Source organism: Megalobrama amblycephala, linkage group LG7 (genome assembly GCF_018812025.1).
Source record: "Megalobrama amblycephala isolate DHTTF-2021 linkage group LG7, ASM1881202v1, whole genome shotgun sequence".
In the NCBI taxonomy this organism is placed as follows: domain Eukaryota; kingdom Metazoa; phylum Chordata; class Actinopteri; order Cypriniformes; family Xenocyprididae; genus Megalobrama; species Megalobrama amblycephala.
In genome coordinates, this window is record NC_063050.1 from 17,677,976 (window position 1) to 17,694,325 (window position 16,350).

At 35.7% G+C, this 16,350-nt stretch overlaps 1 protein-coding gene across 8 annotated transcripts in view; it reads left to right on the forward strand.

Annotated features, from left to right (window-relative positions):
- fam13a (family with sequence similarity 13 member A) overlaps nt 1-16,350 on the forward strand; it is a 60,163-nt gene that overhangs the window by 26,298 nt on the left and 17,515 nt on the right. For 7 of the 8 annotated variants that reach the window (XM_048196251.1, XM_048196255.1, XM_048196252.1 and 4 more), the window contains 6 exons: nt 4,733-4,774; nt 9,631-9,672; nt 9,830-9,997; nt 11,110-11,266; nt 14,325-14,398; nt 14,947-14,986. In XM_048196251.1, coding sequence (XP_048052208.1) covers nt 4,733-4,774; nt 9,631-9,672; nt 9,830-9,997; nt 11,110-11,266; nt 14,325-14,398; nt 14,947-14,986 — 523 coding nt within the window. The remainder of the gene's footprint in view (nt 1-4,732; nt 4,775-9,630; nt 9,673-9,829; nt 9,998-11,109; nt 11,267-14,324; nt 14,399-14,946; nt 14,987-16,350) is intronic. The other variant, XM_048196253.1, reaches the window with a different exon arrangement.

The following is a 16,350-nucleotide window of genomic DNA, read 5'->3' on the forward strand; positions in this document are numbered from 1 at the left end:
GCCCCCAATATTTGCATATGCCAGATCATGTTCAAGGCATTAGACAAAGGGCAGCCAGTATTAACGTCTGGATCTGTGCACAGCTGAATCATCAGACTAGGTAAGCAAGCAAGGACAACAGCGAAAAATGGCAGATGGAGCGATAATAACTGACATGATCCATGATTACATGATATTTTTAATGATATTTGTAACCTGTCTTTCTAAATGTTTCATTAGCATGTTGCTATGTTGCTAAATGTGGTTAAAGTTACCATCGTTTATTACTGTATTCACGGAAACAAGAGCCGTCGCTATTTTCATTTTTAAACACTTGCAGTCTGTATAATTCATAAACACAACTTCATTCTTTATAAATCTCTCCAACAGTGTAGCATTAGCCGTTAGCCACAGAGCATATAGCCTCAAACTCATTCAGAATCAAATGTAAACATCCAAATAAATACTATACTCACAGGAATCGATGCATGCATTCAGTATGAATGACGAACATCTTGTAAAGATCCATTTGAGGGTTATATTAGCTGTGTGAACTTTGTTTATGCACTGTATAACTGCACTTATAGTCGAGAGCTCGGGAGGGCAGGGAGCGAGAGATTTTAAAGGGGCCGCAGCCTGAATCGGTGCATAGTTAATGATGCCCCAAAATAGGCAGTTAAAAAAATTAATTTAAAAAAATCGATGGGGTATTTTGAGCTGAAACTTCACAGACACGTTCAGGGGACACCTTAGACTTACAGTATATTACATCTTTTGAAAAGACGTTCTACGGCACCTTTATAATAATTCTAATATAAAATCTAGTTGTAGTCAGCTAGTTGTCTTTTTATTCCAGTAGTAAATATTTATTTTTGTATAGGAATATATTACAGTAAAATGCTGACAAAATTTCATTTTTGGACAAGCTATGTCTTTTCTATACTGGCTTTTCAGACAGGTGCATCATGTTTGAAATGTACTTGTCCAAAAATAGATTTTGTTTACACACACCACAAGCATAAAGGTATGTCAATAAGAGCAATTGATGAGAGGTTCTGTACCTGACATGCTTATGTAACACTGTCTGGGGTAAATGTCATCTACTATTATTACATTGGTGTTATGCCAATTCATCAAAGCACATTATTCCAATGAAAAAAAAAAAAGAAAAAGGTTTGTCTTCATAATATTTCAACAAAATATAATAACTTGCTCCACCTCTGAAATGACCTTACTTTTCAGCTGATGTTTTCAACCTGTCACTCACATGAGATCCACCAATAGCAAACCACAACCATCCAATCAATTTCCCACGGACAAAATCAAGTCCTGCCCTACATTTTTTCTTATTTGTGAAGCCGTTTCACTTGGATATATGTCACAATAGGGAAGAAAAGACTATTGCGACTTCTGTTTCATGCTGACTTTAACTTCTTGACTTTATGTGAGAGCAAATTGTGCAATACAGTAGCAGCAGCTATTGTGGCATGAAACAATAATTACATTTTTATACATTTTTAGAAAACTTTAAATGTAATATTTTGTCCAACAAGTTAGTCTTCCAATAATTAACCCTGGAATTCAGAAAACAGCACAGTTTTTCAGTTGATCCAGCTGTCTAGTCAGCTTGCTGTGACTTTCCATACGTATATGTGGACATTGCATCTTCCTGTGGGTCTTTGAAGGGAATAGCAATCCCGCAATCTCGCCTTTGTGCCAAATATTAGATACCTTTTGTGACTGCTGTAGATTTATCAGCATATACACCTCATGAAGTCTGTAGATTAATGCATTGATTTAACTGTGATCAGTAATGATAATTAAAATTGTCCTTTGTAGTCAAGTACTTTTCCATAATTTCTCACAGAACAAAAGCTCAGTAAAAGGGCCTTGTTGTTCCCTCAGGGAGGTGGTGGCTAAGCAGGATTTCCGTTTTGTAATTCATGACGGCAGTCATTATTTTAATACCCTTGTCAGACTGTGTAACACCACTTAAGAGCTCTGGTGAAGTGGAAAAATATTTCCCTTTTATTCAGATTCTCCAAGAAATCTTGCGAAATGTCTATTCAGGTATGTGCGGCACCCTAATTCTTAGTAGGCTTTACGGGAAGGGTCATTTCGCATTTTACAACAAAAAGGAAGCACCCCGATAAACACACACATGCGCAAGAACTTTGTTTGATAATCATGTCGTGATTCATGAGCTGTTTGGAGCCAAATGGACTTGGTTTTATTTTTATTATTTTATGTGTGAATGGGATCTAAATCCGTTGTATTGGATGGTTGTGATTCAGTGTGGCCAACTCTCAGATTATTTACTTACCTTTTGACACACACACACACACACACACACACACACACACACACACACACACACACACACACACAACACACATCTTACAACAGCGTTCATGGTAATATCACACGTACTTCTGAACAGTGCATGCCAACTCACTCAATGAATGGACCTTTCAATGATCTCTACATTTCTAGTACCGTTTTTTTTTTTTTAACACAATCCAGGCATAGCAGTTATATGGATTATAACAAGAATTTGCAGCCACAGAAATTTACACAGATTTCTACATCATTTGAATGTACAAGAACATCAAGTTATACAGATCCTATGCCCCTTGCATGTTTGTTTATGAGATATTTTGGATTATTTGATTATGCTTTCAGCTACACTGAAAAGAAGTGTCTTAAAGGAAACCTATTTTGCTCCTTTTTTACAAAATGTAATATAAGTCTTAGGTGTCCCCAGAATGTGTCTGTGAAGTTTCAGCTCAAAATACCCCACAGATCATTTATTATACCATGCCCGAAATGCCTCTTTTTGGGTGGAAGCAAAAACACACTGTTTTCTTGTACGCATCTTTAAAGGGTTAGTTCACCCAAAAATGAAAATTCTGTAATTAATTACTCACCCTCATGTTGTTCCACACCTGTAAAACTGTCATTCATCTTCAGAACACAAATCTGAGAGCTTTCTGTCTCTCCATTGACAGTTTATGCAGCTACCAAATTCAAGGTCCAGAAAGGTAGTAAAGAGATCATTAAAGTAATCCATGTGACTCCAGTGGTTTAATGTTTTATGAAGCGACGCAAGTATTTGTTTGCACAAAATTTACAGCTCGTGCCTTGGATACGCGGGCAGCAACAAAATAGATGAAAAAATGTGGGACTGTTTCCACAGAATATGATTTTGCATGCCACTGCTCTGCTTTTCCATTACTTTCTATGTAAATGCATTAGACAGACCTTGCTCAATCACACACAAGTGGCAGTTGAAAAAGCAAAGTGTCGAGACGCGTTTTTTAAAAGTTAAACCTCTTTTAACTGGAGCTCTGTGTTTTTAGAGCGCTGTTTCCTGCGCGAGACGCCGTAAAGATGCGAGACACTAGCGCAGCAGTCAAACTCGTCCGTCTAGCGCGTTTACATAGAAAAGAAATGGTAAAGTAGCGCAGTGGAATGTGTTCTGTGTTCATTGATACAGCCAACATAATATTTTTAGATTGTTTATCATGTAGGTAATGTGTTCTAATGTGACGTCACAAAGTATAGAAAACACGAACGACTCTTTATGATTCATGGGGAATATATGTAAACACCATGTAAAAGTGAATTTTGCATAATGGGTCCCCTTTAATTTCCAGTTAAATATCTAAACATCCAAGATATATAAGAATTTACTTGAGAAACAAAACTGAACAAGATGAGACATTTTTAAAGAAAAGATTTTCTCACTTATTTATGCTTTAAAACATGAACAAATAAGATAAATTCCATCCATCCATCCATCCATCCATCCATCCATCCATCCATCCATCCATCCATCCATCCATCCATCCATCCATCCATCCATCCATCCATCCATCCATCCATCCATCCATCCATCCATCCATCCATCCATCCATCCATCCATCCATCCATCCATCCATCCATCCATCCATCCATCCATCCATCCATCCATCCATCCATCCATCCATCCATCCCAATGTGAGTCATTTTACTTATTTAGATCCTCAAATAATTAAATTTTATTTTGTCTTTATTGTCTTTGTCTTATCTTATTTAACTTTATTTTGTATTTGATGATTATATTTTTAATCAGAAGGATGTTTAGATATTTTTACAACAAAAAGTGAAAAATACTGATTCAAATTAAAATTTCCAGGTATCTGATGATTGTTTATCATTGTTTTGTAAAAATGGCAAAATCTGATAAATATGTATTGAAAATTGTGTAATATTCTGCTCCATTTAACACATTTTACTGTTTTTAGTCCATTCCACAAATATTCCTCTCACAAAAAAGGGGGTGGGGTGGGGTTGATTCAGCAACAATATCATGACTATATTAGCCATTGTTTATTGACACTAATGCAGTCCCACTGGTTTCCTGGAGATGGATTGTTTTGTTCAACGTGGATTGTTTTGTTCTCCATAACGATATTAATTCCCAACAAATCTGAATCTGTGGTACATCCACTCCTGAGCTCATCATGTTTTGTTGGCCGGACTCCAGCATATGGAGTGGATACAGTTCTTTCCAGCTGTAGTAATTACTGGAGACAAGTCAAACAAAAGCTCTGAACTGCGGCACGACGTGTTCATTGTTCACCAGACAATAGGCACTCTTAGACACTCATTCCATGTGTTGCAAAAAATGGTTTTGTTTACTCTGGCAAATACCAGATATGTGTAGATTGTGCTGTTCAGTAATTCTGACCTGTTTGTTTCTCCATTCCAGCCTCCAAGAAGATGAAAGACCAATATCTCCTTTCTATATTAGGTAGGACCAGTCACAGTTTCTCTCACTGTTTTTTTTTTCCTTCTGTTCTCCCTGCTGTTGAAAAACATGTTATTTTGGTGGACTTTTTTAATAATATCTCAAATTGGAAATGATCCGCACATGAGTTGTTTTATTGTGCAAACCAGGGAACAAGGTCTCAATTTACATCCTCAGATTTGACACAACAAATTTGTGTTTATTTTGTACATTAAGCTTCAGCTGCTAGATGATTTGTGGTAGTAAAGTAAATCTCACAAATGTTATTTGCACAGATCTTTTACGTAACAACACAACCCTATGTGCAAATGATCGCTCAAACAACTGAAATCCACTTAGCGTCATGTCAGGGGCAGCTGCTAATGGTTTCTGGTTGAGTACGGACTGAGCGTGATGAATCTGGTAGCGAACAAAACAAACCTCTCCTGTGGTTGTTTTCTCAGTTCCTTCATGTGTTGACTCATTGCATCAGCTCAGGTCCCCTCTCGTACCATAGCAACTGACCCTTCACACATTTCCCATCACATAGTTTACCCAACCCAGCCCTCGTGCTGCGGACACTCACACTCTCTCTGGCACTAGTGAACAAGAGCAGAGAGCCTTAAAGGAATAGTTCACACAAAAATGAAAATTCTCTTCATCATGTACTTCCCCTCATATCATTACTAACCTGTATGACTTTATTGTACAAATAGAGAAGTTGTAATTGATCTTGGTTGTTTATTTACAGTGTTGACATTTCAGCCAACCACTAGTGTCTTTTATTGTATTCCACTGCATTTTACTGTCAATAAGGAATGCAAGCAAATAAATATAATATACTAGTGTGTTTTCTGGAACCTTTTGTTTGGGTGTGTACATGGTTGAAGTGTGTTTACTCAGGCCAGAGAAGATGTCAGTCAGAGTGTAAATCATTTTAGCCTGCCAAATAAAGCTTTTATTAGCTGAGAGAAATCTCTTGAGAGAGATTTAATAATAATAATAATAATAATAATAATAATAATAATATTATGTTGATTGGCAAGATTTATTTTTATGTTTTTGAAAGATCCGCTTCACCCAGGCTGCGTTTATTTGATCAAAAATACAGTTCAAATATTACAGAACAGTAATACTGTGAATTTGTTTTATTTTATTATATTTTCCTCACATGATCCTTCAGAAATCATTCTAATATGCTGGTTTGATGCTCATGAAACTTTTTTTATATTTTATAATAATTTCTTATTATTATCAATGTTAAAAACAGTTGCTGCTTAATATTTTTTCTTTTTTTTTTTTTTTTGAAAAACAAATATTTTTAAGTAGAATGTTTTAAAAGGAATAGTATTTGAAATAGAAAACTTTTGTAACATTACAAATGTATTTACTGTCATTTTTAAAATCAATTTAATGCATCCTTGCTGAATAAAAGTATTAATTTGTTTCACAATGAAAATTAAAAAAAAAAAACATATATATGCATTTTAATTTAATATTTTATTTTTTGGACATCTAGATATTGATATAGGTGTTCATTCATAGGATCAAGAGTCTGTTTTAGAACATTTTTTGTTAGTTTAAAATGAATTTTTAAAATCTAAATGGCAAAAGGCACTTTTCCATACCTGCCCTCATACATAAAGCTTATGTTGAAGACATATTATTTGCTCTATGACCCTTAAAATGCCATGTTTGTATTTGTTAGTTTTTCAAGTAACATGCATATCTTGAAATTTGGACCTGTTTTCTGTTAGCATTGCTAGTTTGGTTCCCTCCTGTTTTGCCCACTGCAGTGAACTAGATTTAGGAGATGACTGTATGGAAGAAATGTCTAGGGTAAGAGACTAGCTTTAGTGCCAGCTTCTACTCAGTCCTTGCCCTTGAAGTGCACGCTATGACCACTGTGTTATGCAAGACCGACAGACCTCATCAAATCATCTTTAGTCCTCTGTCTCAACTCCTAACAGTTCTCACTGCCATATTCTTGCCAGCCTTTTATAGCATCTATGTTTGCATCTAATGGTCATCCCTTTTGAATAGTGCTCAATCCTGAGAAAATTGTTCACTCACTCATGGTGTTTAAATAGCGAGTAGTCAGCTGTGAGTGGTTAACTGGCACTGATCCTGAGAGCGCTGCTGGTAAAGGACATAACTGTTGTGTCTGGAGTATTTCCGGATCCAAAAGATAATGCTGCTATTTATTTACCGTGGAGTCATTTTCTGGAACTTTCTTTCCAATGTAAGAGTATTTAGATTTAGTTTTTTTTCTGGTAAATCATATTTGTTTTTCTGATTTGGATGGTTGAATGAGGTCAGTAAGCCAATAGGAGATTTCCTGGCTTCAGAACAGTGTGTACAGTGCAGCGTTCTATTCAATGCTTTATACTCTGGGGCTGTTGAATGCTTGGATCTGATTGGTTGACAAGCATTCTGAGGTGTGTAAACGCATGGCTAAATTGGTTCCATGCGGGTCTTGACCGCATTACATGTCCGTATCACTTCGCCAAATGATTTGAGTTATTTCAAAGGTCCTTACAGCCTTCAATAGCAAAAGAACTAAACCCCTCAACAACAAAGACCAAGCACAAAAATATAGTAAACGATAGGATAAAAACGACAAGTTATTTCCATGTTTTTTAAACACAAAATTAGACACTGCTGCCGAACACTGTTGAGAGAATCAGGTAATGCACACGCTTAATCTCTCTCTCTCAATTCAATTCAATTCAAACCAGAAGCTAAAGTTTGTGAACAAACTTTGATGTTGGCTTGAGAAAGCCTGAATTGGCAGCCTGAGTCAAAAGAGCCAAAGCACATGTCTGATCGGTGTTCTGGAGCTGGACCTGCCACAAATTAAATTACTACATTTTAAAAATTTCTTGTATTTAGAGCTGTAACAAATGATTATTTTGATGATCGATTAATCTGTTTTTCGATTTGTTGATTATTTTTTGGCCCCACTTAAAGGTGCCCTAGAACTTTTTTTTAAAAGATGTAATATAAGTTTAAGGTGTCCCCTGAATGTGTCTGTGAAGTTTCCGCTCAAAATACCCCATAGATTTTTTTTTATTCATTTTTTTAACTGCCTATTTTGGGGCATAATTAGAAATGAGCCGATTCAGGGTGTGTGGCCCTTTAATTCTCGTGCTCCCCGCCCCCGAGCTCGCGCTTGCCTTAAACAACATAAAAAAAAGTTCACACAGCTAATATAACCCTCAAAATGGATCTTTACAAAGTGTTCGTCATGCAGCATGTCTAATCGCGTAAGTATAGTGTTTATTTTGATGTTTACATTTGATTCTGAACGAGTTTGAGGCTGTCCTCCGTGGCTAATGGCTAATGCTACACTGTTGGAGAGATTTATAAAGAATGAAGTTGTGTTTATGCATTATACAGACTGCAAGTGTTTAAAAATGAAAATAGCGACGGCTCTTGTCTCCGTGAATAAAGTAATAAACGATGGTAACTTTAACCACATTTAACAGTACATTAGCAACATGCTAACGAAACATTTAGAAAGACAGTTTACAAATATCACTAAAAATATCATGATATCACGGATCATGTCAGTTATTATTGCTCCATCTGCCATTTTTTGCTGTTGTCCTTGCTTGCTTACCTAGTCTGTTGATTCTGCTGTGCACATCCAGACGTTAATATTGGCTGCTCTTGTGTAATGCCTCAATCATGGGCTGGCATGTGCAAATATTGGGGGCGTACATATTAATGATCCCGACTGTTACGTAACAGTCGGTGTTATGTTGAGATTCGCCTGTTCTTCGGAGGTCTTTTAAACAAATGAGATTTACATAAGAAGGAGGAAACAATGGAGTTTGAGACTCACTGTATGTCTTTTCCATGTACTGAACTCTTGTTATTTAACTATGCCGAGGTAAATTCAATTTTTGAATCTAGGGCACCTTTAAGAAGTCCTACACACAAGAGCGTTTTAAGGACAAAACCTGACAAATGTCTTGAAATACAACATCTGCACAATGTCCTGAGGTGTAGTAACCATGGAATAATTGACTCCAGACCATTGAATTATTATCGGGTGTACATTATTTTCTAATAATTCAGTGGTCTGTTGTCAATTATTCTTTGCGTAACAACATGAAGGCATTGTCTTAAAAAAACAACAGTGGTTCAAAAATATGTTAAAACAGCTCCCTAGAGTCCCAAACTCAAATACAGTACTCACTTTAGAGGTCCAAAATGTATTGTAGACTGTAAGCAAAAGTTTAAAACATTTTCTGTGTAATATTTATGCTATATTTGGATACAGGGCATCATTTCAGTGCAGAATTGTGCATCAAGTCTTTTGTTGTGATTGTGTGTTGTATCTCTGATAGCAGTTTATAACTGTTTAAATCTGATTAACAGGTAAACACATTGAGTTGACTATAGTAACTATATATAAATGTATATTACCGTTCAAAAGTTTGGGTCAGTAAAGAATTAAAAAATAAAATAAAACTTTTTTTTGGCAAGGATATATTAAATTGATCAAAAGTGAAAGTAAAGATTTTTAATAAATTTATTAGTTTCTAATAAATCTGTTTATTTTTATGAGAAAAAAACCTAAAGAAAATTTAGCATGATTTGCACAAAAATATTAAGCAGCACAGCTGCTTTTTTAACATGGATAATAAGAAGAAATGTTTCTTGAGCACCAAATCAGCATATCAGAAACCTTTAAAAAACCACCCAGAACACCTTAGCAACGCCCTGGCAACCACCCACTGAAATATTTTGAAAATTGCATTGATATTTCCAATGTTGTTTTGGGCCCCATTGGCTTTCATAATATGAACAAAAACTAAAGCAAATTTTTAAGCTTAGTAATTCAGTATTTTCTTCTTTGTTCTTTTCAATAGCTCACAGATCTCTCCTAGACACTGCAGACCTGACTTAACAAAGTAAGTGATTAAGCAGTGCCGTAATATGACAATTCAATTATTTGAATCAATGATTAGTCAGTTTTCTAAATAGACAGCAGAGTTCCATTTGTCAGGTAATTAAAGCAATCATCGTTTGACCATTAACATGTCTCTCTCTCTTTCTCTCTCTGCCCAGTTTTCTGGAGAAGACTATTCGCTCAGCAGTCGAGCAGCACCTCTTCAACACGCACATGCACACAGGTCAGAGTTCAGAGGGCTTGGATCAGACTGCCCACTTTTCATCTCCTTTGACAACGGCCCGAGAGAGGAGGAGACATCTACGAGAACAGGAGCAGAACTTCAGGTAGGAGCAGGTTACTCCTGAAAAGCAGCTATTCTTGGGTTGTATTGACTCTGGTGCGGCTCTGACCAAATGGCATGGGAGCTTGTCTGTGCAGTGAGTTTTCCAGGTCATTGTAAAGTGTTTAGTAAACTTATTCTAATCAACATCACATGGTCACTCCCAAAACAATTAGCAAGTTGTTTGTTGTGATTGCGATCTAGGTTATATCTCTGATATCAATTCTCAGCTGAATAAACCTGATTAACAGAGAAACACTTTGAGTTGACTATATTATATTATACTACTATTCAAAAGTTTGCGGTCAGTAAAATTACTTATTACTAATTACTTACTTTACTTTTATGTTATGATATATGCACATAAGTTGCACAGAAAACTTGCATTTAACACTTATTTTGGCTTTTTTTTCTCAGAATTGTGAGTTTATATCTCGCACTTCTGACTTTATAACACGCAATTGCGAGTTACAAAATCCAATTCTGAGGGGAAAAAATGACTTTTTTCTCAGAATTGCGAGTTTCTCTCTTTATATCACAATTGTGAGTTAAGTCAGAATTGTGAGATAAAAAGTCATGATTATCTTTATTTTTTTATTCATTGGCGGAAACAAGCTTCCATAAATATCTGATGACTGCTGATAATCTTAAAATGGCCAAATATCTACTATCCAATCGGCCTGGCTAATATAATGTATGTCATCTTATAGCTAATTTTAGTTAGTTAATCCCATATAATCGCAGTAATTCTAGCAAAAAACCCATTAGATGTAAATTTTTTTATGAATCACTATCATCCACTCTCATTTTCATTCCAGCTTGGGTCGTTGAATCTGGATCTCAGAGCGATCGAACTAATCCTGTTGACATGAACTCTAAGCAAATTATCCACAGAGACACTGAAAACATTAGATTAGTGGCTCAACAGTTGTGCTGTGTTACACAGATGTAAATAAACAGTCACGTCTGCTTAAAGTAGGTGAGGTATCAGAGCAACGGGTTCATTTCTGCTCTCGTCTTATGATTTGATCCCTTGAGTAATGGACAAGCACAGGAAGTCCTTGGCTCATCTCTCTTCATTCTGTGGTGTCTGAAAGCGAATTGTGTCTTTCTCAGGGTCGAGGGTGATAAAGAGAACATCCCGTCTCCGGGTGTGAGGGTCACAGAGGAGGTTGACGGGCGTCTGCTGCTGCCACATGAGGCTCTGAGAAACAGGAAGCCCAAACACAGTCCAACACTGACTGAGCTCTCTGACAACCAGGACGCCCTCACTGTAAGTCTGATTTTTAGTCTTATCTCCATGGCCTTCTCTTTGTCTTTCTGCAAGCAAGGCAAGCATCACTATAAATATTTCACTTACTAAGGGTTAGTGATTTCAACAGACCACTAACCGTAAGTATTCAGTTTAGAAGTGTAACCTGTCCGACAAAGTTCATGCAATAATACTTAGTTTTCACTTGCCAGACAATAAAATAGGCTCTTTTGACTTGGGCTAGTAAGCAACCACTTGGCAACAGCCTAGTACAACCACTTAAAAACCACCTGGAGTGTTTCCAAATGGTGTTTTGAATAATCTTCATATTTTTTGGGGAACACATGCATTAACCCTTTACAGTAAGCTTTCATTTGTTCATTTCATAGTTAACCATATTAGTTAAAGGATTAGTTCACTTTAATTAAGGTTTTTGATGAAAACATTCCAGGATTATTCTCCTTATAGTGGACTTCAATAGACCCCAAATGGTTGAAGGTCAAAATTACAGTTTCAGTGCAGCTTCAAAGGGCTTTAAATGATACCAGATGAGGAATAATAGTCTTATCTAGCATGGGGAAAAAAATGTATATGCTTTATAAACACAAATGATCGCCTCGCAAGTGCTTCCGCCAGACCGTCTTCTGTATTCTTCAGAAAGTTTACGCTGTATGTCCTAGACCTTCCCTATTCAACTTATGAAAAAAAAAATTGGAACTGGCGCCTCGTTCATTCCGTAATTTGAATATTGGTATCGTTTAAAGCCCTTTGAAGCTGCACTGAAACTGTAATTTTGACCTTCAACCATTTGGAGGCCAGTGAAGTCACTATAAGGAGAATAATCCTGGAATGTTTTCATCAAAAAACCTTAATTTCTTTTCGACTGAAGAAAGAAGGACACGGACATCTTGGATGACATGGGGGTGAGTAAATTATCAGGAAATTTTAATTTGAAAGTGAACTAATCCTTTAACATGAATTAACAATGAACAATACTTCTACAGCATTTATTAATTTTAGTCAATGGTGATTTCAACATTTACTAATAATTATTTAAAATCCAAATGCACTGTGAACAAACATCAACAAACAACGAGCAATTAGATTTTTACTGTTCGATTATATTATTCACCTTATTGTAAAGTGTTACAGGTAATGCGTTGGGTACCGTATCATGAACTAACAATAAACAACAACTTTTTACAGCATTTATTAGGTTCTAGGTTCATGTTCGTTTTTAATATTGTTTATAATTAATTCATGTTCATTAATGTACAACTATATACACAACATTAATCCAAATTGAAATGTTAAAAACATATTACTATATGCAGTTAACTTGAACCAATATTGAAAAATTCTAGTTCATGATACCTAAACTAGATGTTAAGAAATTTATTTCATTTATTTTAATTTAGTTCACCAATAAAAGAGAAAATTGTAATCATTTTTACTCACCATCAAGTCTTTTTAAACATTTATGAATTTTTTTTTATGAAACATTAAATATATTGGAATATTTTGAAAATTGCATCAGTAATTTATTTATTTTTTTCATTACTTCTACAGCATCAATGGGTCCAATCAAAGTCCCTTTAAAGGAAAGTCTGTTTACTTGGCCGCCCTATTTGAAACGTCTCCGGGCAGCTATTTCGGGCATTCAATCCCAAGTCCTTTCTATTTGAATGGGGGAATCCTGAAATCTCAAAAACTGCTTGCCGAACTCAAAATTAAATAGCATATTTCAAATAAGCAACAAAATCTGACATGAAGTGTCCCATGAATGTTGTTTCTTATGCTCAAAAAGCATATTTTTCAGGCTATACCAGCCAATGCGCATGTGCAGTCGTAAGCGCGAGTCTCTGGTTTCGATGGGAACCGGAGCTTCTAACGGCAGCTGCAGAGATGCAGTGATTTTATCAATCAGCGATTGGCTCTTCTGTTTAGAAGGCGGGACTTATTCCACTATATTGCGTTTTTCAGTTTGTCCCATTTATAAGTAATAGGAGTGCACCATCTTTGTATATCTATTGGTCCCATGTTGTTTTGAGCCCCACTCATTATATGGACAAAAACATTCTTCGAAAGTCATTCTTCGAAATACTCCGTTCTGTGGATCACAAAAGAGGATAAGTCATGCAAGTTTGGAATGACATTCATTTTTCTTGAATTGTCATTTTTGGGTGAACTATCCCTTCAATACTCTCAAGGTCATTGACCCCCCCCCCCCCCCCCATAAAAAAAACCTCACAAATTAAAGAGTGGTACGGAACAGTGACAGGAATAGCTAATTATCTTAAAGCCCTTCTTAATGCATCTTTTTGGAAAATTGGAGGTAAATTGCAGGGTTTGCTTTTATGGGAATAGTGTTTTGACGAAGACACTGACTCATGTTTATACTACGTGTGTGTTTGTATTTTGGATTCATCTCAGCAGATCAGACCACAGTTTTCAAAGCATTTGCAGGTACACCACAGTGACGTGCATTAGACACCATTACAGACGCCTTAGTAATGTCTCAGTTATACTAAAACATCTCTTGGTCAACTTATGGTCAACCAATATGGGCTTTTAATGGCAGATAACCAATCTAATTAGATATACAGTTTGTAATGTAGACAAAAGTCTGACACCACATTTAAAAAAAAAACAAAAAAAACGTAACAGTAAACCTAGATATAAAACAAATGCGTTAAACATGAAGTACTAAGAAATGACAAAGTTCATGTTTGTTTTTTAATTCTACTTTTCAACCAAAATGATGTACTTCGAATTTATTTGGGGAAAAAATCAGTAGTAAAAAAGTGAGTTTTTTAAGCTTTTTCAAATAATTTTTAAATAATTGCTGAACTTAAACGAACGCAATATTCACTGACTAGACTTTATATATTTGAAGTTACACTAGGTGGATACTGTCCAGTCACTTTTACAACTGTTAAACATGATAATAATATCCCTGAATTTGATTGCTGCAAAATCTTGTACATGCACACTTTACTGTCACTTTATTTATTTTAATGTTTAATTATACTGTTAATATATTAAGAACATACATGTGTTGGTTTTCTTTTAAATCTAGCTAATGGACTCCCAAGTGCCACCTGGGGCATACGATAGAAATGCTACAGAAAACATGGCATCTGCTGATAACAGGTAATTTAAACGCCTCTAAATGCATTATGCGCAGTTCTATGTATGTTGGGCAATAGAATTAACTTAAATAGATCACATCATGAGAAATGAAATTTTCCTTGATCTTTTGAGAGCAACATACTAACTTAAGTAACCTAACTTTTAGAACTCAACCAAAAAAAAATAATCTATTGACTTTATTGGGGGAAAAAACGTCTATTGAAACTAAGCTTGTTTAACTGAGACCCTTGGGTGTCTGAGATCAGAAACCTGAAAACATTACCATATGATAGCGACATTTACAGTACAATGTTGCTGATTTGGTGGTTATAAATTATGGATATCTAAACACTCTCATTTAACAATACAAGTAAAATCACAGAAGGTCAAATCTTGTGCTGTTTCTAACCGTGTGTAGCACCTACCGCTCTGCACACTGGATCCCAGCATTTCAAACAGTATTCAATTTTTTTTAAAACAATATCCCTGATAATTTCAGTCTGATCTTTACAGATCATTTTAGCAATGTTATGCTGTTACAATATCACTAATGAAATGTATATTTTTAGGGGGAACTATCAAAAGGAACATGGGTTACATTTTATTCAGGTGAGTGTAGTTTTTCTAGCATTTCTTTTTCTGTATCACATTTCCTGCAACCTACTTTTCTTTCCTGCTTTCTTTATCTTGTTTTTTTTTGTTTTTTTGTCCTGTTTGAGTACCGTACATAGTTCTAAGAAAAGTTCATGTAATAACAGCCTTGTTTTTTTAAAGAAAAATGTAGATGAACAAGATACTTGAGTGAGTGGCTTATTGTTTTAGGTGAAAAGACATCTACAGGAAGAACACCAAATAGATAGCCGTACTAAATATTTGCGCTTTCACAATGTCTTGTGATCGTCTGTTACGGCGGTGTTAAGACATGTCAACATTGATATACATTGCCAGATCTTTGGATAAAGCGATTAGAAGAGCATCTGAATTGCATCCAAACAATTGTGTCTGTTGGTGTTACTGTGAGAACATCCTGGATTTGTTGGACCACCACCTACCTTTAGCCTGCTGTCATGCCATCTGGGCTCTGGCGCCGTTTAATGTCAATGTGCCAATGGACCAAACCCTCAGCTTTAGTCGTCTTCCTGCATGTTCAGACCAGTCGGTTGGTTGTCCTCCAATTACTGATACACAGTGGTCCTAAAGTGTTTGGACACTTCAATTGTATGAATTTGTACACTCTTAAAGGGTGAGTTCACCCAAAAATGAAAATTTATGTAATTAATTTCTCATCCTCATGTCATTCTACCTGTAAGACCTTCGTTCATCTTCAGAACACAAATTAAGATATTTTTGATGGCCCAGTGAGGCCTCTATTGACAGCAAGACTAAAAACTACTAAACACATATTTAAAATAGTTCATGTGACTACAGTGGTTTAACCTTAATGTTATGAAGTGATGAGAATACTTTTTGTGTGCCAAAAAAACAAAATAATGACTTTATTCAACAATATCTAGTGATGGACGATTTCAAAACACTGCTTCATGAAGCTTCGAAGCTTTACAAATCTTTTGTTTCGAATCAGTGGTTCAGAGCGCATATCAAACTGCCAAAGTCACGTGATTTCAGTAAACGAGGCTTCGTTACGTCATAAGTGTTTCGAAATTTCAATGGTTCACCACTGGGGGGTTTGATACCACTGATTTATAACAAAAGATTTGTAAAGCTTCGCAGCTTCATGAAGCAGTGTTTTGAAATCTCCCATCACTAGATATTGTTGAATAAATATTTGTTATTTTGGCACACAAAAAGTATTCTCGTCGCTTCATAACATTAAGGTTGAATCACTGCAGTCACATGAACTGTTTTAAATGTCTTTAGTAGCTTTCTGGGCATCTGAAAGTGTTAATTATCTTGCTGTCAATGGAGGCCTCACTGAGCCATCGGATTTGATTAAAAATACCTTAATTTGTGTT